Raw genomic sequence first — 26,093 nt, 5'->3', positions numbered from 1 at the left:
TGCTTATTTTATGCTGAAACTGGCATATACAATAAAAAAGATTTCTACATAGGATATACATCATATTTTATAAAATACTGAAAAACAACAATGCTAACCTAATTTTTCTTAATTGTGGCTTCATTACTGAAAGCAAAATATTGCAAACGTATATTTGGCAAACATGACAAATCTGTTGGTAAGTGAGATGCTGACCTGTGGTCTGAAAAGACAACACAGTCTTAGTAAAATGTGGTGCAGTGTGATCTGTACACCATGAGCACCACATATTGCAGAGTCCTCTTGCCGGTGGAAGAAGCCATGCAGCATAAATCTGTGGCCCATGCAAAGGCAAGTGAGGATGACCTCGTCCCACCTGCATGGCTGGAAGGAGGTACTCCATGGCTGCATTGTGGATGTGACAAGATGCAGCTTATTATCTGCCACTTCCAGCTGTTCTTCTTGTCATTGACTCATCTGTACCTGAACAGCAAGGCGAGAGCATGCAAGAGGATGGCATGCTGAGCTAATTGAGGATCACGACGTGTCTCCTTGGCTGCTATATCCACCTTTTCATTCCCTACAGTAACCATATGCCCTGGCACCCAGCGGAGAAACATCCCCCCCCCCCCCACACTCACCAGCTTTCATAGTCAGAGGAGGGCATCCTGGACACACTGGGCTGCTGTATGTGCTGGGCACAAGCACTGCAGGGAGCAAAGGGCTCTCAGGGAATTGGAGCAGATACAGAATTTAGCACTCAAAACACATCTCATCTACTCCAGTGCTTGCAAGATTGTGTCTAACTGCATGTTGAAGACAGTAAAGTCTTGTGGCAGTCAGATCTTGAGGATATACTCAGGGAAAACAACAGAGTGATTGATGGAATCCACCTGTTCATATCTGTGCATATATACAGCTACAGAGTTGTAGTGCTCAATTAAAAAGTCATAAAACAATGTACTAAAAACATACACAGGAGTACAATCTCTCCTGTACAGCACTAAATCTAAAATCACTCTGGGTCTCTGCAATAACCAGAGAACAGGTGATTTTTCAGTTAAAACCCTTGATTCAAGGTTGTACTTGCTCCATGCCAAGTGACTCCAACACTCATTGCATATGTATCCCAAATGGCCTTGTTACTTGTGGAAAATTTGAGGAAAGGCATTCCACAGACAGCCATGCAACTTGGTACACAGATGAATTCAGAGCAGTGAGGAGGCACCATGATGAGCTGTCACCATATGGTGAGTGGCAGTTCCCGACTGTCAGCACATAGACTGGGTATGGGGCACATCCTATAAGCACCTTGGCCAACTGGTGGGTAGGTCAATAATCTTCAGATAAATGAGCCTCACAGATACATATACTGTGCATCTTTAGTCAAGCTATGATCACATGAAAGTCATATAAAACTGGAGCAGACTCACATTGTTCTCTCCACAAGACCTGTGGCTAAGTCATTTTAAGATATTCAGTTCTTTATGAGTTCTGGCTTTCAGGTCTCTAAGGTGTGGTCGCCATGACAATTTGGCGGAAAACATGAGGCCCAGAAACCTCAGTGAGTCTTTGAAATGTAGAATGGTGTCCCTCTTATCCAAGTAAAGTAAATTAAAAGTACAATGAGAATGATTAAAATGAACACACTCACATTTATCTGCGGAAAATTGAAAACCATTATTGCAGCCCAATCCTCTAACTTCTGAACTGTAGGCTGTGACTGATGAATCGCTGTTGCAACACTGGAGGAGGAGCAGAAAACTGCAAAATCACCCACAAATAAGTAGCACTATACAGGACTCCTTATCATAGATATGATACTGTTTATGACTATGGCTAAGAGGTTAACACTTAAAACACTGCCCTGAGGAACACCATTCCCCTGCTCAAAACAATCCAACAGTGTGTCACATACGAGGGACCAAAATAACTACTGAGACAGTAAAGACTGTACACAGATGAGGGAGGTGGCCATGAAAGCCCCACTGATGGAGTTGTGCAAGAATACTGTGTGTTCAGATAGTATCAAACATCTTACTAATGTAAAAGAATATAAAGAGACAATGACGTTTACTCTGGAAAGCCTGCTGAATAGCTGCCTCTTGTGAGGTTAGGTTGTTGACAGTGCACTGAAATCTCTGGAATCCTCACCGAGAATGGCTAAGGAGTTGCCTGGTCTCTAAAATCCTGACCAGATGATGGGTAACCATTCATTCCAGAGTCTTTCCTACATGGTTCATTTAAGTAACACTGTGGTAACTACTGGGACATGTGCAGTCTTTTCATGGTTTGAGGAGAGGCACCAAAATTGCCTCTTTCCACGAGTTGGGAAACTGGCCTGATTGCCATATCAAATTAAAACAATCAAGGAGGATTTCCTGTGACACTCTTGGGAAAAGTCAAAGCATGCAGTACTGGATTTGGTCATGACTGGGTGCAGTATCAGGAGTATCAGACAGTGCAAGTCCAGCTCCCACATGGAGAAAGGTCAGTTGTACAACTCAGAATTGTTGAATATGACATCCAACATGCCCTTCTCTACAGTCACATGATAGCAGTGGAGCACCAGAGCCTGACTGGCTTTGGCAGTAGTTGTTGCAAAATACTCTGCCATTGTCTGAGTGATGCCTCTGGGCATTGTCTGGAGATTCTCCTGTTTCAACACTGCCACTACTGGTAAATGACTGTGTCTGCTGGAAACTCTGCTGATGGCTTCCCTTTCTTCTGTAGAACAAGTAGAACGGTTGATGGAGTCCATAAATGCTTGCTATGACCAGTTCTTACTCTGTTCATGTAATGCTCCATCTAGTAGGTGGATCCACAGTAGGAAGTGGTCACTGGAATGAAGGTCATCAGTTGCTTCCCACTGAGCAGAGTATGCAAGGGCTGGAGAACAGAAGGAGAGGTCGATGGCTGAAGCTGACCCAGTAGTAGCCAAGAAATGAGTGGGACCACCTATTTTGACACCTATTTTGAAGATCCACAGCTCCTGAGACATCATGAGGTCCTTCAAGACTAACCCCAAGAGCAAGTACAGTTCGAGGTCCATAATATTTATGAGCTTTCAACTCACCCACTAGGAGAAATGGGTAGGGGAATTATTCTACAAGATCTGTGAGAATCTTAGTGCACACCACATCCTGTGGAGGTAAGTGTCATATGCAGATAGTGATCTTCTGACCCAAATGAACTGCAATGGCTGCAGCTTGTAGGTCAGCAACCAATAAGAGAACAGAGGAGTGGTGTGTGTTACTGACAAACATAGCAAACCCTCCCTTGGCCATCATTGCAATGGAGGGTATAAATCGGTATTACAGGGGCATCAGGTGCTTTAAAATGTGCTCACTGCAAACACAAGCACAGGGGGAATTCCTGTGTTATGAGCATCAGTTACTCCACATGTGTCCTGAATGCATTAATATTACACTGTAGTATGGGAGCCATTTATCAAGGGGGTTACACTTTTATCCTACATTTCTGCCAGGGTGGGAAGCATGTAGTGGGTGGAGACTCATTTGGGATGAGATCAATGCCCTGACATCAAGGTCCATCGCCTCCAAAGACAAATTGTGAGAAATGTCAGAGAGAGTGATATTATTGACCTTGTCAGACTGCTTACTTCCTGTCCCCATCAGTTGCTGGCTCTTTGCTTTGGATTTTGATTTTTTTTTGTCTGGGAAGGCTTTGAAGTGACAACTGTGGAGCAGATCGTGGCAGTGCTGGACAGTAGACAAGACAGAACCTTTGGAGGGGCAGGGAGCTTTGCAGTGATGGCAACCATGGCATTTTCTGATGCTCCGGGAGGAGGTAGGGGCTTCAAAGTAACTGGAGCAGCACAATTGCATTGAAAAAAAAAAAAGCAGGTAGTAATGCTGCCACTAACAATCTCCATTTGTGTAGCAACAACAGTCTTCTGGAATGACTGTTTAAGAACAGAAGCAAATGGGGTAGCAAACTTGGGGGCCTGCATGGCCCTACAGATCTTCTTGGCCTTACCATATAGAATGTGCTTGTTTTAATTTCCTGTATCTCTCTTTCTTCAGGGAAGAAACTGCAGTCCCTATTTCAGATAGAGTGATCCCCAGAGTAGTTTACACATTTGGGTGAGATGAACAACAGGCTGTGTTGTAGGTAGCCTGATTACATTGGCCACAACTGGATTTTCCCTTGCAACCAAAACTAACGTGCCCAAAGCACTGGCATTAAAAAAGTGCATTGGACTGGGTATGTAAGACTGCAAGCTTAGGTGAAGAAAACCTGCCTCGACATGCTATGGAAGTTTTGTAGTGTTGAAAGTCAATACAAATGAGTTTGATCTCACTAGATCACCATCCACCCTTTTTGTTATTCTTTGCAGATCAACAGTGTCTTCTTGGGTGCATTCAGCTTTCAGTTCTCCTCAGGGAATGTCAACCAGATCCCTGTATGTCACAACACCTTTGATGTAGTTCAACGTGTTGTGCTATTCAGTTTCTGCTGCATACTCCCTGAGGCACTGAGCTTTCTGGAAGTTCTTTGCTTGTCAGGAACCAGGCTGGAGAACCAACAGCAAAAGGTGCCCTCTTTCCTCTTAACTGTTATAGATACATTCTGTGCAGCAGCATATGTTTTTTGCTATTACCATAAGTACTCCAAAAAATCTCTGAGTCAGGAGGACTCCACAAGTCCTCTTGTTGGACTGGGTGCTGATACCCATCAGCAGCCCACCCGTTCCACTGGCGGAGAAGGAGAAAATTTTGAGGGTTCCATCTCAGTTCCACGAGCAGCTAAGGAAATAAAAAAACATCTAGACAGAGCCCTGCATCCCTAGGTCAAACTTATACAATTAAGGAGTGGCAGGTTCCTGAGAGGTTGCCCACTAACCACTCCAACTCAAGAGCCATGCATTCATTGATGTGCAACACACCTAGAGAGTGAGGACTTATTTATAGAGGTTTTTAACATCCTCATGATCTAGGCAGTCAAGCCAAGATCCTCACTCCCTGTGATATACAATGTTTTGCCACTATGCCTTACAGTGGTCATTAAAGTATGCTCAGAAATTACAGTGACAGAGGTGCATACCAGTACCCAGATCTGGAACCCCAGTGCTGCCAAGCTCATAACCAGCAAACAAATGCTGAGCCCCTGAGGGCAAACTCCATTCCCATCATGTGACATTCACTACAAAACGTAACGAAAGAAATTCCCTAGATCACTGCATTAACAAGACATTTGCTACATCCCAAAACCTTTAACCTACCAGAATAAAGCTCATCCACACATAATAACACCTAAATTAACATTGTACCTGTCAAACCACATATGATTATTGATCTATAGTTATATGGCAATGTAACCATCCCCCTGTAAATACGCATTTGACTATTGATCAATAGCCATATGGCAATGTAACCATCCCCATGCTGAGACCTCTGTATAGTCCCAAGCAAAATACATACCCATACATAAAAATGAAACCCCTCATAAAGGAATGCATTTAAATTGCTAAGAAACACTTAATTAATTTGTACAATGTCTATTCTCTACCATGGCATATGACATGAGATACATAAAAAGAAATATGCCTAATAAACCTTTAAAAAATCTCAATACGCTATCACTTCCATGGCCTTAAAGCATAAGGCAATTCACGCATAGTTTTGTGGGTGTGGTCTGTCCTGCCTTCCTCTTACTATCTCTACCCAGTTTTTTGACCGATATGCCACTAATGAATCTCAACCCAAAAAGGATGGATACATCTGACATGTATGACCTTTATACGCATCGGCAGGTGGCGAATTTCTTCCTTTTCATCCTTTGGAGTGTACAAGCTTCTTAACATCACCCATTACCCTACAGAGTACTCTGACAGCTTTCCATGGGACTGTCCCATCCATTTCTGATGTTTGAGTATTGGCTTAGTATTCACTTTCCGTACCCACTTCCATACCTCTTGCAATGTCTTCATGAAATTTTGCACTGGTTCATCATATTTCCCCACTTTATGTTTAATTATCTCAAATAGTGATAGTATTTTCCAGGCCATAAATTACTTCCTGTGGTGGTAGGTCAGTGTCTTCATGGATCTTGGAATTATATGCTGATAATGTATGGCAAAAGAGTACCCCAGTCACTGTGATGGCTATTCACACAGTGGCTTAGCATTTTTCCTATTGCTTCAAGCACAAACTCCATTCTTCCATTTGCCTGTGGTTATAAATGTCTTGTCCTCAACTTAAGAATATCAATAGATGGCACAATAACAATTTTGACATAAAACTGGCTTTCTCAACTGTGTATCCAGAACACCAAACTTTAGTAACCAATTGTTCACCATTGCCTGTGCTACCATGTCAGCTTGCTGATTTGGCATTTCTACCATTCCCACAGAACACAAAAATGATCTATTATGGTCAGACTATAGCAGTGCCCTACTGTTTTGTCAAAAAGGTCCTAACATGAGCATGCCAATCGTTCCAAAAGACATACTTGCTTTCAGTAACCTTTACAGTGGAAGACACTGATACTCAGCTCAGCCTGCTGCACATCTGGTACACAACTTTTAATGCATTGTTCCACATCTTGTCAGCATGTACACCACCAGTAATTTTTGGCTGCTTACTGTCCTACAATTCTACAGCCCCCATGAATGGGTAACATGTGATCATGAGCATGTTGAAACTCTTGTTCTTGCAACCTGAGTGGGACCACAACATGCAAACCAAGTTCTGTTGTCTTGCACAAAACTTTGTCATTCATAATGAACTGGGGCTGCATTGCAAATAGTTTGCGTCCCTAGACAGCAGCTTGTGTTTTTTGCCGTTCTACCAGGGAGTGACCTACACTCTGTCACACATGTACTTTTATACTAAGGCCATGTACACATGTACAATCCTGTGATTTTTTCCAGGTTTATGGATTATACTGAAATTCAGTTCACCTAGCTTAAGTGCCCACTGTGTTAATCTAGTAGATGGATCCTTTATCTCATATAAACATTTCAGTGTCATGTGTTCTACTGTTAGCTTAAACTTCTGATCATATAGACAACAATAGAAATATGTTGTATCATAAATGAGGCTTAACATTTCCTTGTCCACCATAGAGTAGTTCCTTTCTGCCGTATTTTTTTGTATAAGCAGTCACATTTTCCTTCCTCTTTACTTCCTGTCACACAGCCCAGTGCTTAACTACTTTCATTATGTGATAATGTGAACTCTTTTTGTAATTCAGAAAGACCAATATGGGGCAAGTTGATCAACCATTCTTTCAGTTTTGCCTCCACATTCCAGTGCCTAATGGAACTTTATGCCTTTCTTCAGTAAGTGTGTTAGAGTACATTCTATTTCTGCAAACCTCACAACAATTTTCCTATAATAATTCTCTAACCCCAAACAGCTGCAGTTCCTTCGTCATCTGAGGTGTTTGAAAGCTTTGTACGGTATTCACCAATGTAGGATCTGTTCATATCCCAGCATGACTAATTACATGTCCCAAGTAATTCACCTCTTATAGCACATTGTGTATAATGTCTAAAACATCCCTTAATCATCATAAAAGCTTTTCCATATATTTTACAAGAAAAATGACATTGGCCAGATACACCATCCACTGCTTTTGTTTCATTCCTCTCAAAACTTCAGCCACCAAACACAATGAAACATGACTGAGACAATCTTCAATCGAAATGGCTTATGCCAATATTGATAGTGACCACAAGAAACCATAAATGCTGTTTTCATCTGGTCCTCCAGTGCTGCCTCTAGCTGATGATAGCTACTACATAGGTCTGTTGTGAAGAAATACCAACATTTCCCCAAATTGTCTAGAGATTCTATTATATTTGGGACTGGATATGTATCCATAATTGTGTGATTGTTGAGGTACCTATAGCCACAGCAAAACCTATGTTTCTTCTTTCCATCTGAGTTCTTCTTTGGCATAATCACAAGAAATGTACCAGGCTGCTACTTTCCTCAGTAACACTGTCCCAAATTTGCTAGTTAATTGACTCCTCCATCACAGTATGTAGGTGATGAGGTACACAATATGGTTTGTGATAGGGAAGTGATTCACTACCAGTTGAGACTATGTTGCATCACTGGGGTCACTGATTATTATTATTAAATTATGATTTTTCAGCTGTGTAAAATATTTTGAGGTGCCCCCCCAAAGGTGGGATACAACGCATCCCTATATAAGGACATTGTGTTCAAATGGATGCAGTATAAGTCAAAAAGTCAAAATATTTTATGTTATTTTATTTCACTAAAATACATAAATTACACAAAGCTTACTTATATACATAAATTATGGTTTTACACTTGTGAAGAATGATAATCAAAGAAACATTTTTTTTTTTCTATCCAGACATACGTGAAAGTTACATTTTACACAATAAAATTTGGTTTTTCCTGTGCAACTTGAATTCTTGCAACTGTCAAATGTTTTTTTGTCACCAACCACTGGAAGATGACCAATGTTGTCCAAATGAACATCAGCTTCTGGACTAACTTCTGCATTTGCTCGCTTTGAAGCACTTGGAATGGCACTGGATTCTCACTAGTGGGAGCTGGCAGGTGGCTTTTCTATTTTTGTCAGTACTTTGGCCACATTTTCCCTAAAGTGAAGCAAATGAAGGGTTTTATTTTAGGAACACCTAATTCTGATGCATTTTTCTTGTACTCAATCCATGCATTTACACATGCAATATCAACTGCATGAACAAACATGTGAAGTATCTGCTTTTGCGATCTGATGAATGTGTGATAAATTGTGATCAGAAAATCCATCTTGTCAACCCCTCCCATATGTTGATTGTAAACTTGAATAATTTCTGGCCAGTTGATTTCAACATATTTCTTTTCAGTTTTATCCCATCTCTTACACAAATCTTTGTGTCCAATTCCCACAAAATTAGATGCCATTACCACAGGCTTATTGTCATACCATTTTGTTACTGTAACTTCTCCATCTTCTCTTATCAATTCTTCAGCAGAGCCTCTACTACATTTTGTCATATCTTTGTCACTTGAAAATGGTGGGTTCTTGGAGTGTTTTTGGCGCACCGTATGTATTGCTTACATATTCTTATTTCTCAAGTTCTGCAGGAGACTATAATTTGGGAAATAATTATTGAAAATGAGAAGCACATTTGTTTCATTGATTCTTTCTGCTAATTTCACCACTACTGATGTACCAAGACCAAAAATTTTTAACATTGCTGGATCAAGTTCTGTCATTGAGGTTTGATATATTATAAAATCAAACGTTTGACCACTTGTTCCACAGAGTGCAAATATTTTATTCCCCATTGTTTCGGTAGCCCTTTACGTACTGTTTTACATGCAGTAATCCCTTGAAAGGCACCATTTGCTCATTGATACTAAGATGTTCTTCTGTTGGTAAACTCAGCAATCGTTGTCTTATGGAATTGTATATTGGTCTGACTTTCCAAAATCGATCATTTTTATCAGGATAACTTGTCGTGTCAACACAGTAAAAGTTCTGTATCAGTTTTAGGAAATGGTTAACTGACATAGTGTCTGCTATTTGGGAAATACTTAGCTGCGGCTCCCAGTAACATCGAATACTGGAGTATTTCAAGTTTCCCATCAGAATGTGAATTTCTATAAGTGAAGGTATCTCTTTTTCTGTCATAGGAGCAAAATTACCTACACTTGCACCTACTTGTGCAATGCCCGCTAAATGTCCAATAGGCATGGCTGTCGTCCTGTATATTCGGATACAAAGCACGTGAACAGACATCAGACTAACCAATCTGGACATTCAAAGCCACCTTTTGGTCTGTTATGATTAAATGGATATTTTTCTTATTCAACTTTAGGCTGGGTATGCTGTAACAAATTTGTATGCTACAATAACATTCTCACTGCCAATGCATTGTCATTTGGGTGGGACGAGTGTTTCATGATTATCTCAGTGTCACTTATCATGCAGTTAGTGGGATTTGCATCTAGGCTACTCAGCTTACAATATACTGTATGATATAAAATGTCTAACATTACCTCCATCATTGTTCTCTTGTTCAACATTATTGCCAGGATCATCAGATAGATTGTCAGTTTCAGAGGGATTAAGGAGCTCTATAACTTTTCATTCTTCTTCTGTAAGTGGCCTCCGTCTGTCTTGGGGCATTGTGAAATCACCATAAGATGACTAAAAAGACAGTGAAATAATGTCCTAAATCTCTATGCCATTATAACCTTTCAATCACAATGTCCTCATGTGGAGACATGTATAAAGTTATGTCACTTACATTCTGTTCTGAAAGACACCTTCAGTTTTCACCTTCCATGTGACTGCACATTCAGTTTTGTTTTGTGGTACCACAGATTGACAGGAGATATCGACAGTGTTCTCAGATAAACTCTCTGCTTGTGATAATATGAGGACAATAATCACAAATAGTAAAATTTTTGAATGTTAATATACTAAGCATTTATTTAGTAGCCCTATGTCTTTATATGAGGATGCAATGACCGAAAGGAGCATATTTCAATAACAATTCCTCCATTGCTCCTTTCTCCATTCCTTTTAAATGTTTCTCTTTTCCATGTAATTCAGTAACACGAGTGGCATGCAGGGCCTGTCCGTGGATAAGATTACTAAATAATACTTCCCAATATATTTAATACTTGATAAATTATCTTTTTCAGATCAACAGTCAGTTCATGGAACTAGAACTATAAATAAGAATAACCTTTGAAGTCACTTACTTTCGTCCAGTAAGGTGTCCATTACAGGAACACACATTTTGATTCATTCCTGACAGCAATAAATACTAATTACTGACAAAGCATACTTTAAGAGGAGCCTAAAGACTTTGGTGGCCAGCTCCTTCTGCTTTCTTAGTAGAACCGACTGATGTGAACTTATTATAATAATATCAAATCATGTGAGTATTAAGTAAAAATTAACTGCAGTACAGCGGTTGAACACTAGACTCGCATTCGGGAGGACGATGGTTCAATCCTGCATCCAGCCATCCTGATTTGGTTTTCTGTGATTTCCCTAAATAGCTCCAGGCAAATGCCGGGATGGTTCCTTTCAAAGGTCATGGCCAACTTCCTTCCCCATCCTTCCCTAATCTGATGAGACCGATGACCTCGCTGTCTGGTCTCCTTCCCCAAAACAACCCAACCCTTAACCTCTGTACATCTTCAGTACAGTAATGTGATTAATGTAAAGAAGCAGTTAGCCTCCATAGCCAAGGTTACTAACTCTTGCACTGTGGCAGTGCTCAACTTGAAGGTAGGCTGATTCAAATCCTGGTAGTGGATGAAATTTTCACTGCCAATATTTGGCATCAGGGAGAGGAGAACTGGTGGCATAAAGTTCTTATCACTAGTCTTTGCACCAATGTTCTTAATTAAATTTCAAACCTCCCTGCAGTGTCTTGTGAACTGAGCACATATGACACTGTTGATGGTGACACATCTGTTGGATGGTGATGTTAAGCTTGGCAGCTCCCTTGGTGCTATTCCAGAGGAGTGGGCTATATGCTAGCACTGCGTTTCTCTCACTCCCTTCTCTCATCATCATCATCATCATCTTTATCATACAACACAAATCTAATACTACACTACATATTTGCTTCCATTACACTCGCCTGCACTCCACAAACACACGTACAACAGAACTCTTGCACATCAGTAAGGAAAGGGGTTGACATTTGTGGAGAAAAAAAAACCCTGTCTGAGAGGTGACTGAATCCATCCCATGGGATACCTCACCCCACAGTTCCATGCAGTATTTTCTCTCTGATAGTTCATGATTAGAGTAGTCTAACAATTACTATATCCACCTCAATGAACAGTATGTTCACAAGTTTTGTGATAAGCCTTTTATTACCTTTTAAATGAAAACATGTTTAAGACTTTGTGACTAATTCTACATCCTTGAGGATCATTTTACTTGGGATCTCTAGTAGGTACATTAACATATGTCTTTTTATGTAAACATGTATTGTGTATTCTTGTTCCATGACATGTTCTACATCCTTGAGAATCTCATCACTGCACATCTATGCAATGAAAAGTACGTATAATGTAATCAAACTGGAGTGCTTCAACTGGCAGTCATTTCTGCTAAGATGTATTGGGAGGTATGGTGCTCCTTACAAACTCAGCAATCACACTGTCATGTAAATGGACATGATTATGGAGTTGAAGTTGTATGAAATTGTAGATACGTAGATGAGTTATATGTGAAACATATATTGTATTTTTTGCACATTTTTTGTGACTCAAGCAGTAGTCAATTTTTAATATTAGCTTAGTCAAGAACCCCATACAAGAACTATCTTCATTGATAATGGATGCAACAAAAGAAATAGACAATAGTTTCAAATGTTTTATATCTTTGAAATGGTGAATACAATCAGTTCAAGTAGTCTTCTTCTTGCCATACTTTCTCAGGAAGCAGCTCAACAGCAGAGTTACAAAAGACTGACATTTTGAAATATAGATTTCTTTAATCTCTTTACTGCATATTAAGTTCCTCAACTTAGCTCCCACAAATAGAGAACATCTTAATTGGTCTTATTGCTTTTGGCAGTGGATCCCTACCATATTTGATCACTGAACTAATTATGATAGTCTAATATGTTTGGTAGAAATAGTGTCATGCTTCATTACATTATGGTCTCTTCACACCTCCCTCCACCCCCCCAAGAACCATGGACCTTGCCACTGGTGGGGAGGTTCGAGGGCCTCAGCGATTCTGATAGCCATACCGTAGGTTCAACCACATGGAGTGGTATCTGTTGAGAGGCCAGACAAATGTGTGGTTCCTCAAGAGAGGCAGCAGCATTTTCAGTAGCTTCAAGGGCAACAGTCTGGATGAATGACTGATCTGGCCTTGTAACATTAACCAAAACGGCCTTGCTGTGCTGGTACTGCAAACAGCTGAAAGCAAGGGGAAACTACAGCCATAATTTTTCCCGAGGACTTGCAGTTTTACTGTATGGTTAAATGATGGATGGCGTCCTCTTGGGTAAAATATTCTGGTGGTAAGATAGTCCCCCATTCAGATCTCTGGGCGGGGACTACTCAGGAAGATGTTGTTATCAGGAGCAACAAGGTGTTCTATGGATCAGAGTGTGGAATGTCAGATCCCTTAATCGGGTAGGTAGGTTAGAAAATTTAAAAAGGGAAATGTATAAGTTAAAGTCAGATATAGTAGGAATTAGTGAAGTTCACTGGCAGGAGGAACAAGACTTCTGGTCAGGTGAATAAAGGGTTATAAATAGAAAGTAAAATAGGGGTAGGTTTAGTAATTAACAAAAAAAAAAAAATATATATATATATATAGAAGTGCTGGTAAGCTACTGTGAACAGCATAGTGAATGCATTATCGTAGCCAAGATAGACACAAAGCCCATGCCTACCACAGCGGTACAAGTGCGTATGCCAACTAGCTCCACAGACAATGAAGAGACTGAAGAAATGTGTGATGAAATAAAAGAAATTATCCAGATAGTGAAGGGAGACGAAAATTTAATAGTCATGGGGGACTGGAATTTGGTAGTATGAAAAGGAAGAGAAGGAAAAGTTGTAGGTTAATATGGAATGCGGGTAAGGAATGAAAGAGGAAGCCACCTGGTAGAATTTTGCACGGAGCATAACTTAATCATAGCTAACACTTGGTCTAAACATCATGAAAGAAGGTTGTATACATGGAAGAGGTCTGAACACACTGGAAGGCTCCATATAGATTATATAATGGTAAGACAGAGCTTTAGGAACCAGGTTTTAAATTGTAAGACATTTCCAGGGGCACAAGTGGTCTCTGACAACAATGTATTGGTTATGAACTGTGGATTAAAATGAAGAAACTGTGAAAAGGTGGGGATTTAAGGAGTAGGGATCTGGATAAACTGAAAGAACTGGAGGTTGTAGAGAGTTTCAGAGAGAGCATTAGGGAACGATTGACAAGAATGGGGGAAAGAAATACAGTAGAAGAAGAATGGGTAGCTTTGAAAGATGAAATAGTGAAGGCAGCGGAGGATCAAGTAGGTGAAAGGACAAGGGCTAGTAGAAATCCTTGGCTAACAGAGGAGATATTGAACTTAATTGTGAATGCAGGAAATATAAAAATGCAGTAAATGAATTAGGCAAAAAGGAATACGAATGTCTCAAAAATGAGATCAACAGGAAGTGCAAACTGGCTAAGCAGGGATGGCTAGAGGGCAAATGTAAGGATGTAGAGGCATATATCAGTAGGGGTAAGATAGATACTACCTACAGGAAAATTAAAGAGACCTTTGGAGAAAAGATAACCACTTGTACAAACGTCAAGAGCTGAGATGGAAAATCATTTTCAAGCAAAGAAGTAAAAGCAGAAAGTTGGGAGTATACAAAGGGTTTATACAAGGGTGATGTACTTGAGGACGATATTATGGAAATGAAAGAGGACATAGATGAAGATGAAATAGGAGACATGAGACTGCATGATGAATTTGACAGAGCACTGAGAGACATAAGTTGAACAATGCCCTGGGAGTAGACAGCATTCCATTAGAACTACTGATAGTGTTGAGGGAGACAACCCAGACAGAACTCTACCATCTGGTGAGCAAGATGTATGAGACAGGCAAAATACACTCAGACTTCAAGAAGAATATAATAATTCCAATTCCAAAGAAAGCAGGTGTTGACAGGTGTGAAAATTACTGAACTATCAGTTTAATAAGTCACTGCTACAAAATACTGACACGAATTCTTTACAGATGAATGGAAAACTGGTAGAAGCCTACCTCAGGGAGGATCAGTTTGGATTCCTTAGAAGTGTTGGAAAACACAAGGTATTACTGACCCTACGACTTATCTTAGAAGACAAATTGAGGAAAGGCAAACCTACATTTCTAGCTTTTGTAGACTTATAGAAAGCTTTTGACAATGTTGATTGGAATATTCTATTTCAAATTCTGAAGATGGCAGGGGTCAAATACAGGGAGCAAAAGGCTATTTACAATTTGTACAGAAACCAGATGGCAGTTAAAAGAGTCGAGAGGCATGTAAGGGAAGCAGTGATTGGGAAAGGAGTGAGACAGGGTTGTAGCCTATCCCCGATGTTATTCCATCTGTATACTGAACAAGCAGTAAAGGAAACAAAAAAAATCTGGAGTAGGAATTACAATCCATGGAAAGAAACAAAAACTTTGAGGTTTACCGATGACATTGTAATTCTGTCAGAGACAGCAAAGGACCTGGAAGAGCAGTTTAATGGAATGGACAGTGTCTTGAAAGGAGGATATAAGGTGAACATCAACAAAAACAAAATGAGGATAATGGAATGTAGTTGAATTAAATCAAGTGATGCTGAGGAAGGATGTCAAGGAAAGCATTTCTGAAGAAGAGAAATTTATTAGTATTGAGTATAGATTCAAGTGTCAGAAAATCATTTCTGAAAGTATTTGTATGGAGTATAGCCAAGTATGGAAGTGAAACATGGATGATAACTAGTTTATACAAGAAGAGAATAGAAGCTTTCAAACTGTGGTGCTACAGAAAAATGCTGAAGATTGGATGGGTAGATCATGTAACTAATAAGGTGGTACTGAATAGAATTGGGGAGAAGAGGAATTTGTGGCACAACTTGACTAGAAGAAGAGGTCAGTTGGTAGGAGATGTTTTGAGGCATTAAGGAATCATCATGCTAGTGTTGGAGGGCAGCGTGGGGGGTAAAAACCATAGAGGGAGACCAGGAGATGAATATAATAAGCAAATTCAGAAGGATGAATGTTGCAGTAGTTACTTGGAGCTGAAGAAGCTTGCACAGGATAGAGTAGCATGGAGAGCTGCATCAAACCAGTCTCTGGACTTGAAGACCACAACAGCAACAACAATCCTCACATTCCTCTTGGCAAAAAATCTTATATGTGTGTTTTCTATCAACTTCAATAAGTTCTATAATTTTCAATGTGATAGGGTCTGCAGCTGTGATGAATTTGAATTCAAAAAATTCAAGAAGTAACATCAGTTTTGCAATATGTTTTGTTTTGCAAAATAAGTCTCCAAGTTTGATGGGCATGTCAGATTAGCTTTCCTCAACCACTTGACAAATTTACAGCTTCAGCTTGTCATGACCAGTGTTGTCAGTGCAGACTGCACATTGTTTTGAAATTTCCTGACAGATTGAAGCTGTGTGCTGGACTAGCCCATGAGGGGCATGGCAGAAGCACGAGGTATTAGGGTTTCTTCCAGTTCCATTTATGTATTGAACATAGGAAGAATGATTGTTTGAATGCCTCTTTGAATACAATAATTATTCTAATATTATCCTCATAATCCCAATGTGTGCAATACATATGGGTTGTAGTATAGTCCTAGAATCATCATTTAAAGTCAGTTCTTGAAATATTGGTAATAGACTTTCTCAGGATAGTTTATGTCTATTCTCAAGGGTCTTCCAATTCGGTTCCTTCAGTATCTCTGTGACTCTCCCACAGATCAGACAAATGTGTGACCATTCATGCTACCCTTCTCTGTAAACAGTCAGTATCCTCTCTTAGTCCTATTTGGTACAGTTCTTTTCACCATTTTGAAATCTTATCAATATGTGACTGAATATGTATGCATCTTCTTTCAGACAGCACTTTACCATACATAATTGCACCACCTGCAAAAAGTCTGAGGTTACTATTAATACTGTCTGCAAGGTCATTGATATACAAACTGAACAGCAAGGGCCCCAACACACTTGCCAGGGGCACATTTGAAGTTATTTCTACATCTGATGATGACTCTCCATACAAGATAACATGCTGTGTTCTCCCTACCAAAAGGTCTTCAATCTAGCATACATTTTACTTGAATCTCCATGCGATCATAGTTTTGACAATAGGCATAAGCACAGGCATGGTTAAATCAGGTGCTGGTTTCAAAGAAGTGACAAAAAACATCGTAAAATATAATTATGACAAGCAGGACAGTGTTGTAATTTGCACTGGAGCTAAAGACATTTACGAAAACAATGCTATGAAAATTTATAAGCAGCTCTTGAGTGTTTTGCTAGTACTGTCAAATACAGACATTTTACTGGTGAACTTTACCAACAGGCATGATTTACCTGAATGGTCATGTGTGAATAAGGAAATTCACAGAATTAATGTGAAACTTAAAAGTAGTTGTAGGCTATTCAGTAATGTGAAATTAATTGACTCAAGCACACTTGATAAAGAATGTTTTACAAAACATGAGCTTCGCCTTAACAGAAATGGGAAGGCCAGGTTAGGAAACTTAATAAGGGAAAAATAAAATGCATTTCCAAAGTGACAGCCACTGAACTGGGATGGTATAAATCTCCAGTAGCAGAAACACCAGCACAAACAGCAGCAGCACGCAAATGGACCATCCAAAAAACAGTAGCAACAGAGGAACCTACTACTGAACCAACATTAGCAGCAGCAGCAGAACTAACATCAGAAGCGATAGTTACAGCATCAAAAACCAACCAACCAGAATCATTAGCACTCACAGCAACAACAGAAGCAGTAGTTCCAACATCAATAACCAAGCAACCAGAATAACTGGCATTCACTGCAACAGCACACAGTAGCAGCAGTTGTAATAGGAGCAGTCATCACACCAGAAGGAGGCAGCCACCCTTGAGAAGCCAGGATTTTTGCTGGGGCAAAACAGTGAACAACAGCACATAACAGGGAAACAGCTAAATGTTTGCAAGCAGAGGAATCTACAACAAGGTATGAAATCTTGTAACGGTGTAAGAGAAAATGCATCAACAGAGTGTAAAGTCACAGGTCAGTCGGATTGTTCAAATCAGCTAAGAATTATGAGTCTGAACATTCAGTGTTTTAAAAACAAGTGCCTTGAACTTGAGGTAGCAGCAAATAGTGACCATATTGATTGTTCATGTGTTATGGAACATTGGTGCAGGGACACTGAACTAAACAGCATAAACTTAAGCCAATATAAACTTGCCAGTCAGTACTGTAGGCAAAATGCCAAAGGTGGTGATGTATGCATTTATCTAAATCCTAAGCTTAAATTTAAGTTAAGATACGAGGCTAAACCATTAATCATAGAAAAGGATTTTGAAGCAGTAGCCATTCAGTTATATAGTTTAAAGAAGAAAATAATTGTTGCAGCAATTTACAGATCACCATCTGGAGATACTGAAGTCTTTCTTAAGAATTTGGAAGAAATGCTCAACATTTTATCTAATGAGAACTCTACCATAATTCTTTGTGGTGACTTTAATATTAATCTATTGGTCCAGCGTTCACTAAAAAACAAGTTTTTAGACATACTAAAAAGCTTCAACATGTTCCCCCACATATCAGTTCCCACTAGAACAACAGATTCCAGTGAAAGCCTAATAGATAACATCTTCTCAAATGTGGTCACACATGAAGTTGCAGTTACAAATGTGAATATAGGATTATCAGATCACAATGCACTAACCTTTAATCTCACTGCAACTCCCAAGGAGGAGGAAAATAAAAAGGAGTACAAACGATTTTTCTCTACTGAAAATTGTAATCAGTTCAAAAATAATTTAAAAAATGCAGTTTGGTCAGAGGTCTTGGCACAAACAAACACAAATGATGCTTACAATACATTTGTTTCCACTTTTATGACATACTTTGAAATGCGTTTCCCAAAAAAGCTTTTGAGTTATAGATCATCTGGATCCAAAGGGACCTGGATTACACCCGGAATTAAAAAGTCAAGGGAAACCACAAAATTACTAAGTTTAAAGTTAAAAACATGTCATGATCAGCACTTTGTTGAGTATGTGAGGACATACAAAAATACTTACCGCAAAGTAATAGCAAAAGCAAAATTATTAAGTAATGATAGATTAATAAGGCAGGCTAGTAACAAGTCCAGAATGATGTGGAAAATGGTAAAAAAAGAAACTGGGGGTCAAACTAAAGAACAGGAAATCAATCTTAAAAATAATGAAAGTATCCCCATAGAGAAAGATGCCATGGCAAACTATGTAAACAATTATTTTGTAAATATTCCCCTTACTTTATGTAGTACATTTAAGCAACAACCAACAGTGGCGACTCCAATGGTAAATACCAGCATGATGGCAATCCCAACAGATGAGCATGAAGTTCTAAAAGTCATTGTCATTAAATCCTTGAAATCCAAAAATGTCCTCTGGGTTGGATGATGTACCTATATCATTAGCAAACTTGTCCCTTAGTGAAGGGATATTTCCAGATAAACTTAAAATCTCTAAAGTAATACCTCTATACAAAAATGGTGACAGACATAAAACAGAAAATTACCGTCCTATATCTCTCCTCCCAGCCTTCTCCAAAATACTCAAGGAATTAATGAAAATCAGGGTTACAAAATATCTAGAAAAACATAGACTAATAAATAAAAGTCAGCATGGTTTTTGAACAAGGCACAGTACAGAAACAGCCATATTGGACTACGCAACAGAAATAGTAAGAGATTTGGAGTCAAATAAACAGGTTGTTGGAATTAATCTAGATTTATCCAAGGCCTTCAATACTGTGAACCATGTAATAGTACTAGGGAAACTTGAAGCAATAGGCATCAGGGGTACTGTTAAAAAATGGTTTGAATGTTATCTGCAAAACACGTCACAAGTTGTTGAGCTGAGGTCATCCAACAATCTTCACAATTTTAAACTCATATCTGAACCAAAACAAATTGAAATAGGTGTTCCTTGCCGGCCGGTTTGGGCGAGCGGTTCTAGACACTACAGTCTGGAACCGTGCGACCGCTACGGTCACAGGCTCGAATCCTGCCTCGGGCATGGATGTGTGTGATGTCCTTAGGTTAGTTAGGTTTAAGTAGTTCTAAGTTCTAGGGGACTGATGACCTCTGATGTTAAGTCCCATAGTGCTCAGAGCCATTTGAACCAAATAGGTGTCCCACAGGGCAGCATTCTGGGCCCATTGTTATTTCTAATTTATATCAATGATATACAGGCTCCAGACAGCTCAGCCAAAATTCTACTATTTGCAGATGACACGAGTATCCTAATTAGTGATATAAAAGAATCATTGTGTACTACAGCAGAAAAAATGCTCTCATACATACAGTCATGGTTTTATTCAAATAAGCTGACGTTAAAAAAAAAAAAAAAAAAAAAAAAAAAAAAATTATACAGTATGGAAGCAAGTGTCAAGGGAAAAATATGTGCCTTATGCTGGATATCAAACAAATAGAAAAAGTGTGCACCACAAAGTTTCTGGGAATGTGAATTGACCAAGATTTAAACTGGAATGAACACAGTGTATATCTTACTCAGAAACTTAGCTCAGCATGTTTTGCCTTAAGAATAATATCCAAGATATGTAGCAAGGAATGTATTAGAGTGGTGTACTTTAGTTATTTCCAATCAGTGGCAAGCTATGGCATAGGTTTTTGGGGAAAAACCAGGTCAAGACTAAATGACATTTTAATTATGCAAAAAAGAGCTATTCGTATCATGACACACAGTCCAACACAAACTCACTGTAGAACCTCATTCAGACAACTAAAGATACTGACAATACCATCAATATATATTTTTAAATGCCTGGAAATGATCAGTAAAAATAACTGTGATCTCCAAACCAACTCAAGCTACCATGATCACAATACAAGGCATTGTAAAGACTTCCACATTCCCTATGTAGCAAAAACTAGAAGTCAGAATCATGCTAGCCACTTAGGAATAAAGCTTTTAAATACACTTCCATCTCAAATTAAAGAACTGAAAGGCAAACATAATTTCAAGCGTGAAGTAAAAGAATACTTGATGGAAAAATGCTACTACAGTGTAAATGAATACCTGTCTCAGACTGTGGATTGAAACCTGAACTTATTTTTTAAAAAATTTAAACTAATTTAATTATGTTTTCAACTTCATAATTATGGTACTTATGAAAAATCTGTTAAATATCTGTAATATGTTTTGTGTTTAAGGCATAGTTCATGATCTATAATTGTTTATCATGAGCACATACTTTTGTTTTTGTGTAATAAGTTCTTGTACACTGCTTATGTACTATGTGTATGTAATTTGTTTTGTTGTTTGTATATGTTTGTCCATTTATTATGTGTATGTGTTGTTATGTGTTACGTGTAATCAAATGACAAATCCTATATCACATGTGTGATCTGTTGGATGCTAAATAAATAAATAAAATAAATAAACTGAGTCAAATGCTTTTTTGAATTCTTGCACAATTAGCAATAATAACTGTAAATAGCCAGAATGTATCCATATAAACATTGTTTTATTTTTTTAGTTGTCTATAAGTGTTCTATGTTTGTTCTGTTGATGCGTTCCACATCGTAATATTTATCATGAATTTTATTTATGGGAACAAGTAATTATCTATCTGTGCTCATTTTCTCATGTATAATATTAAAGTTTCTTCTATTGTAACTCTACTAAATTATATGGTCAGTACATAGAGCATCATTTCTGTGTTTCAGCCAGGAAGTATGTCCAATGCTTTGGTGTCTGCTCTTGACGTTTTTCCAACTATTGCTGCAGTCTGCAACATCTCACTTCCAACAGACAGATATTTTGATGGTATTGATGTTCAAGGTATCCTAACAGGAGAGTTGGAGAAAGCTCATGAGGTATAGACAATTTTCTTCAACTACAATTTTATAATTTTGTAAAATATTCACTTCAAATATTTACCTAACTCTTACTTCTGTCTGATGGGCAAGGATCAGACTTTGTGTACTTGAGAAACTTGAACAAAAGCTTTTGAGAAACTTGAAAGAAAGCTTATGTTATTCCTGAGGAATTGTGTTGGGTATATTTTGACACACAGTGGATGTAAATGTAGAATCTGGATGCTTGGATCGTGCAGTGACCTGGCAGATACATTTACGTATTCATTCCAGTTGAACATTTTGACTGCACTCATTCTCAGGAAAGACCTCAATCAGAGTGAAGTCAAAGATTTGATACAATTTTGGACAACATAAATGAATAAAAAGCTATTTGATTGTATGTTATAATAACTATGTTGGCCTATTTCACCATTTTGTGTTTCCCAACAAAATATTCTCGGCCAAACTGCTTAACTGTCATTACAACTTAATGCTGTGTGGATGACATAGTACAAAAGTGAAGAAATAATGTGAAATTTTTTCATGTACTCTGAATACCTTGTTAGGGTAGCCACATGTGATAAAAATACATAATCCTTTTTGTAGTTGAAAAACAAGTTCTCTGTTATTTTATTTGTGTATTCTCAACCCACAATGCAATAGTCTGATTTTCAGTTGTGAGCCAGGGTTTTATCTAATTGACTGTAATAAACATTTGATTATCAGCTTACTATTTTATTACTCCTGGGATCATGTATACCACTTGCAAGTGAGAAACAGACATGCTTCCAGTAGTGCTAAATAGCTCTTATGGCAGTAAGTGCTGAACTTCATCTCTTAAGCACCTTATGTAAATACTGTAGTAGTAAAAACAAACAATGGAAACTCCAGGTTGGAGTACCAACAACATAAGAAAAAGATAGATTGCTACTCTCTGTAAGGATGACACTTGGAGTTGCAGAGAGGCACAATGAAAAGACACTTACTCATTAGCTTTTGGCCAAATCCTTCATCAGAAAAGGAAACACACACACACACACACACACACACACACACACACACACACACACACACACACACATTCATTCATTCAAACAAGTGAACAAACCTCATGCACACTTGCCTGCCATCCCTGGCAGCTCAGATCAGGATGCCGGCATTTCAGTCCGTGCTGCTGGAGATGGTGGTCATGTGCGTTTGAGGTTTACTCGCTTCTGTAAATGAACAAATGTGTGCTTCCTTTTCTGATGGAGACCTTGGCTGAAAGGTAATGTGTAAGTGTCTTTTTGTCATGCCTGTCTGCAACTCCACAAGTCGTCTTTACGGTGAATAGCAATCTATCTTTTCCTTATATTGTTAATGTAGTAGTAATAGTGACAACTCACTGAATAGTAGAGGTGTTGAGTAGCTGATAGGCAAACAAACATGATTAAAAAGTTTGCTAGCTTTCAGAGTTACATTGTGCCAGCTGAATTATGAGTGTCATGAAGAGGCTTATACAAAATGTTCAGATGTTAACTTTACATAATGTTCTAACAGCACACTACATTGCTCCAGAAACTTATTCTGTAGAATAGTATTGAATGAAAGACAAAAAGCATCTCAACTGTTCCATTTCCTGGCCAACATAATTTCTGAATGTGAATCCTTTTTGTCTGAAGCAGTACTGTATTTGCATAAGGGACTGTCATTCTAGCTACAGTTGCTCTCATTTAAACAGGCTCTAAGTATCTCTTCTCTTCTGTCATATTTTGAATTCATGTTTTAAATTGCAAAATGTGCAAATTTGTAAGACATAGAAAAATTTATTTATTTATTTGTTTGTTTTGAGTCATCAGTGTTCTGACTGACTTGAGGATGCCTGCCATGAATTTCTCTCCTGTGCCAATCTCTTCAACTCAGAGTATCACTTGCAACCTATGTCTTTCTGTACAGTTTTTTCCCTCTATAGCTCCCTCTAATACCACAGATATTATTCAGTGATGTATTAACAGAAGTCCTATTATCCCATCAATGTTTTCCATACATTCCTTTCCTCTCTGAGTCTGGACAGACCCTCCTCATTCCTTACCTTATTGGCCCACTTAATTTTCAACATTCATCTATACTCCACATTTCAAATGCTTCAATTCACTTCTGTTCCAGTTTTCCCACAGTCCATGTTTCACTGCCATACAATGCTGTGCTCCAAACATATGCTCTCAGAAATTTCTTCCTCAAATTAAGCCCTGTGTTTGATGCTAGCAGCTTTCTACCCACCAGGAATGCCCTTTTCACCAGTACTAGTCTGCTTTTGATGTCCTCCCTGGTCCATCTGTTATGGGTTATTTTGCTGCATAGGTAGCAGAATTTCAACTTCACCTACATTGTGACCATCAATCCTGATGCTAAGTTTCTCATTGTTCTCATTTGTGCTATTCTGATTGCTTTCATATTTCTTAAATTTACTCTCAGTCCATATTCTGCACTAATCTGACTGTTCTTTCCATTCAGCACATCATGTAATTCTCCTTCACTGTCACTGTGGATAGCAATGTCATGAACCTTATCAGTAATATCCTTCCATCTTGAATTTTAATTCCACTCTTGAACCTTTCTTTCATTTCCATTATTGCATTTTTGATGTATAGATTGAACAGTACATTCCTGTCTTAGGTCATTTTTAATCCAAGCTCTTAGTTCTTGGTTTCCACTTGTATTAATCCCTCTTAGCCAGTGTACATTCTGTATATTAGTCACCTCTCCCTATAGCTTATCCCAATTTTTCTCAGAATTTCAAACATCTTCCACCATTTGACATTGTCAAACCCTTTTTCTAGGTCGACAAGTCCTATGAATGTGGCTCGATTTTCTTTCAGCCTTGCTTCCATTATCAACAACAATGTCAGAACTGCCTCTCTGGGGCCTTCACCTTTCCTAAAGCCAAACTGATCATCATCTAATTCATGCTCAATTTTCTGTTCAATTTTTCTGCCTATTACTCTTGTCAGCAAGTTGCATGCATCAGCTGTTAAACTGATGGTGTGATAATTTTTACACTTGTCAGCTATTGCAGTCTTCAGAATAGTTTGTGTGATGCTTTTCTGAGAGTCAAATGGTATATCACCAGTCTCATACATTCTACACACGAATGTGAATATTTGTTTTGTTGTTACTTCCCCCAATGATTTTAGAAATTCTGATGGAATGTTATCTGTCCCTTTTGCCTTTTTTGATTTTAAGTCTTTCAAAGCTTTTTTAAATTCTGACTCTAATACTGCATCTCCTATGTCTTTCCTATTGACTACTGTTTATTCTTCTATCATGTCATCAAACAAGCCCTCCCTCACATAGAGGCATTCAATGTACTCTTTCCCCCTATGTGCTCTTTCTTCTGTATTTAACAGTGGAATTCCCATTGCTCTCTTAATGTTACCACCCTTGCTTTTAATTTCACTGAAGGTTATTTTGACTTCTCTGTATGCAGCATCAGTTCTTGTGACAGTCATTTCTTTTTTGATTTATTGACATTTTTCAATCAGTCATTTCATCTTAGCTTCCCTGGACTTCCTATTTATTTCATTCCTAAGTTGCTTGTTTTTTGTATTCTTGATTTTTGCTGAACATTTTTTTATTTCCTTCATTCTTCAGTCAACTGTTTCTTATGTTACCCAAGGTTACCTCACATGTATCTTCTTTATACCTACAATTTTCTTTTCACCTTCTGTGATTCTCCTTTTTAGAAATGTCCATTCCTCTTCAGTGGAACTGCTTACTGAGCTATTCATTTCAGCAGTGTCTGTAGCATCAGAGAACTTCAAGCATATCTCTTCATTCTTTAGTACTACCTTATCCTACTTTTTTGTGTATTGATTCTTCCTGACTTGTCTCTTAAACTTTAGCTTGTGCTTTGTCACTTCTAAATTGTCTATATCTGCTCTTGGATATACCTTACAATCCAGTATCTGATTTTGGAACCTCTGCCTGACCACAGTGTAATCTAACTGAAATTTTGCTGTATATCCTGACCTTTTCCAAGTATACCTCCTCCTATTGTGATTCTTGAACTGAGTATTCACTATTTCTATCTGAAATTTATTGCAGATCTCAATTAGTATTTCTCATATCTCATTCCTAGTACAAGCCCATACTCTCGTATAACCCTTTCTTCCACTCCTTCCTCTATAACCGCATTCCAGTCTCTCATGACTGTTAGATTCTCATCTCCCTTTATGTACTGAATTACCTGTTCAATATCCTCATATACTTTCCCTATCTCTCCATCTTCTGCTTGTGATGACAGCATGTATACCGGAACTGTTGTTCCTGGTGTTGGTTTGCTGTTGACTCTGATGAGAATAACCATATCACCAAACTGTTCACAGCAAACAGTCTCTGTCATACCTTCCTATTTGTAACAAAACCTATTCTCATTATCACATTTTTTGCTGCTGTTGATATTACCCTATAGTCAACTGACCAGAAATTGTTGTCTTCTTTCCATTTCATGTCACTGACCCCCACTATACCTAGATTCAGCCTTAACAGTTTCCTTTT

At 38.5% G+C, this 26,093-nt stretch overlaps 1 protein-coding gene across 4 annotated transcripts in view; it reads left to right on the top strand.

Moving 5' to 3' along the window:
* The window catches only part of LOC126457716 (arylsulfatase G-like), a 125,269-nt gene that overhangs the window by 83,904 nt on the left and 15,272 nt on the right, over positions 1 to 26,093 (top strand). For all 4 annotated transcript variants that reach the window (XR_007585513.1, XM_050094252.1, XM_050094251.1 and 1 more), the window contains exon 8: positions 21,426 to 21,575. Coding sequence is in view for 3 of the 4 variants with exons in the window: in XM_050094252.1 (XP_049950209.1) it covers positions 21,426 to 21,575 (150 nt within the window). In the remaining variant the exon portion in view is untranslated. The remainder of the gene's footprint in view (positions 1 to 21,425; positions 21,576 to 26,093) is intronic.

This window comes from Schistocerca serialis, chromosome 2 (genome assembly GCF_023864345.2).
Source record: "Schistocerca serialis cubense isolate TAMUIC-IGC-003099 chromosome 2, iqSchSeri2.2, whole genome shotgun sequence".
Lineage (NCBI taxonomy): Eukaryota > Metazoa > Arthropoda > Insecta > Orthoptera > Acrididae > Schistocerca > Schistocerca serialis.
Note: the sequence above shows the minus strand (reverse complement) of the source record. Positions and strands in the feature narration are given on the sequence as shown.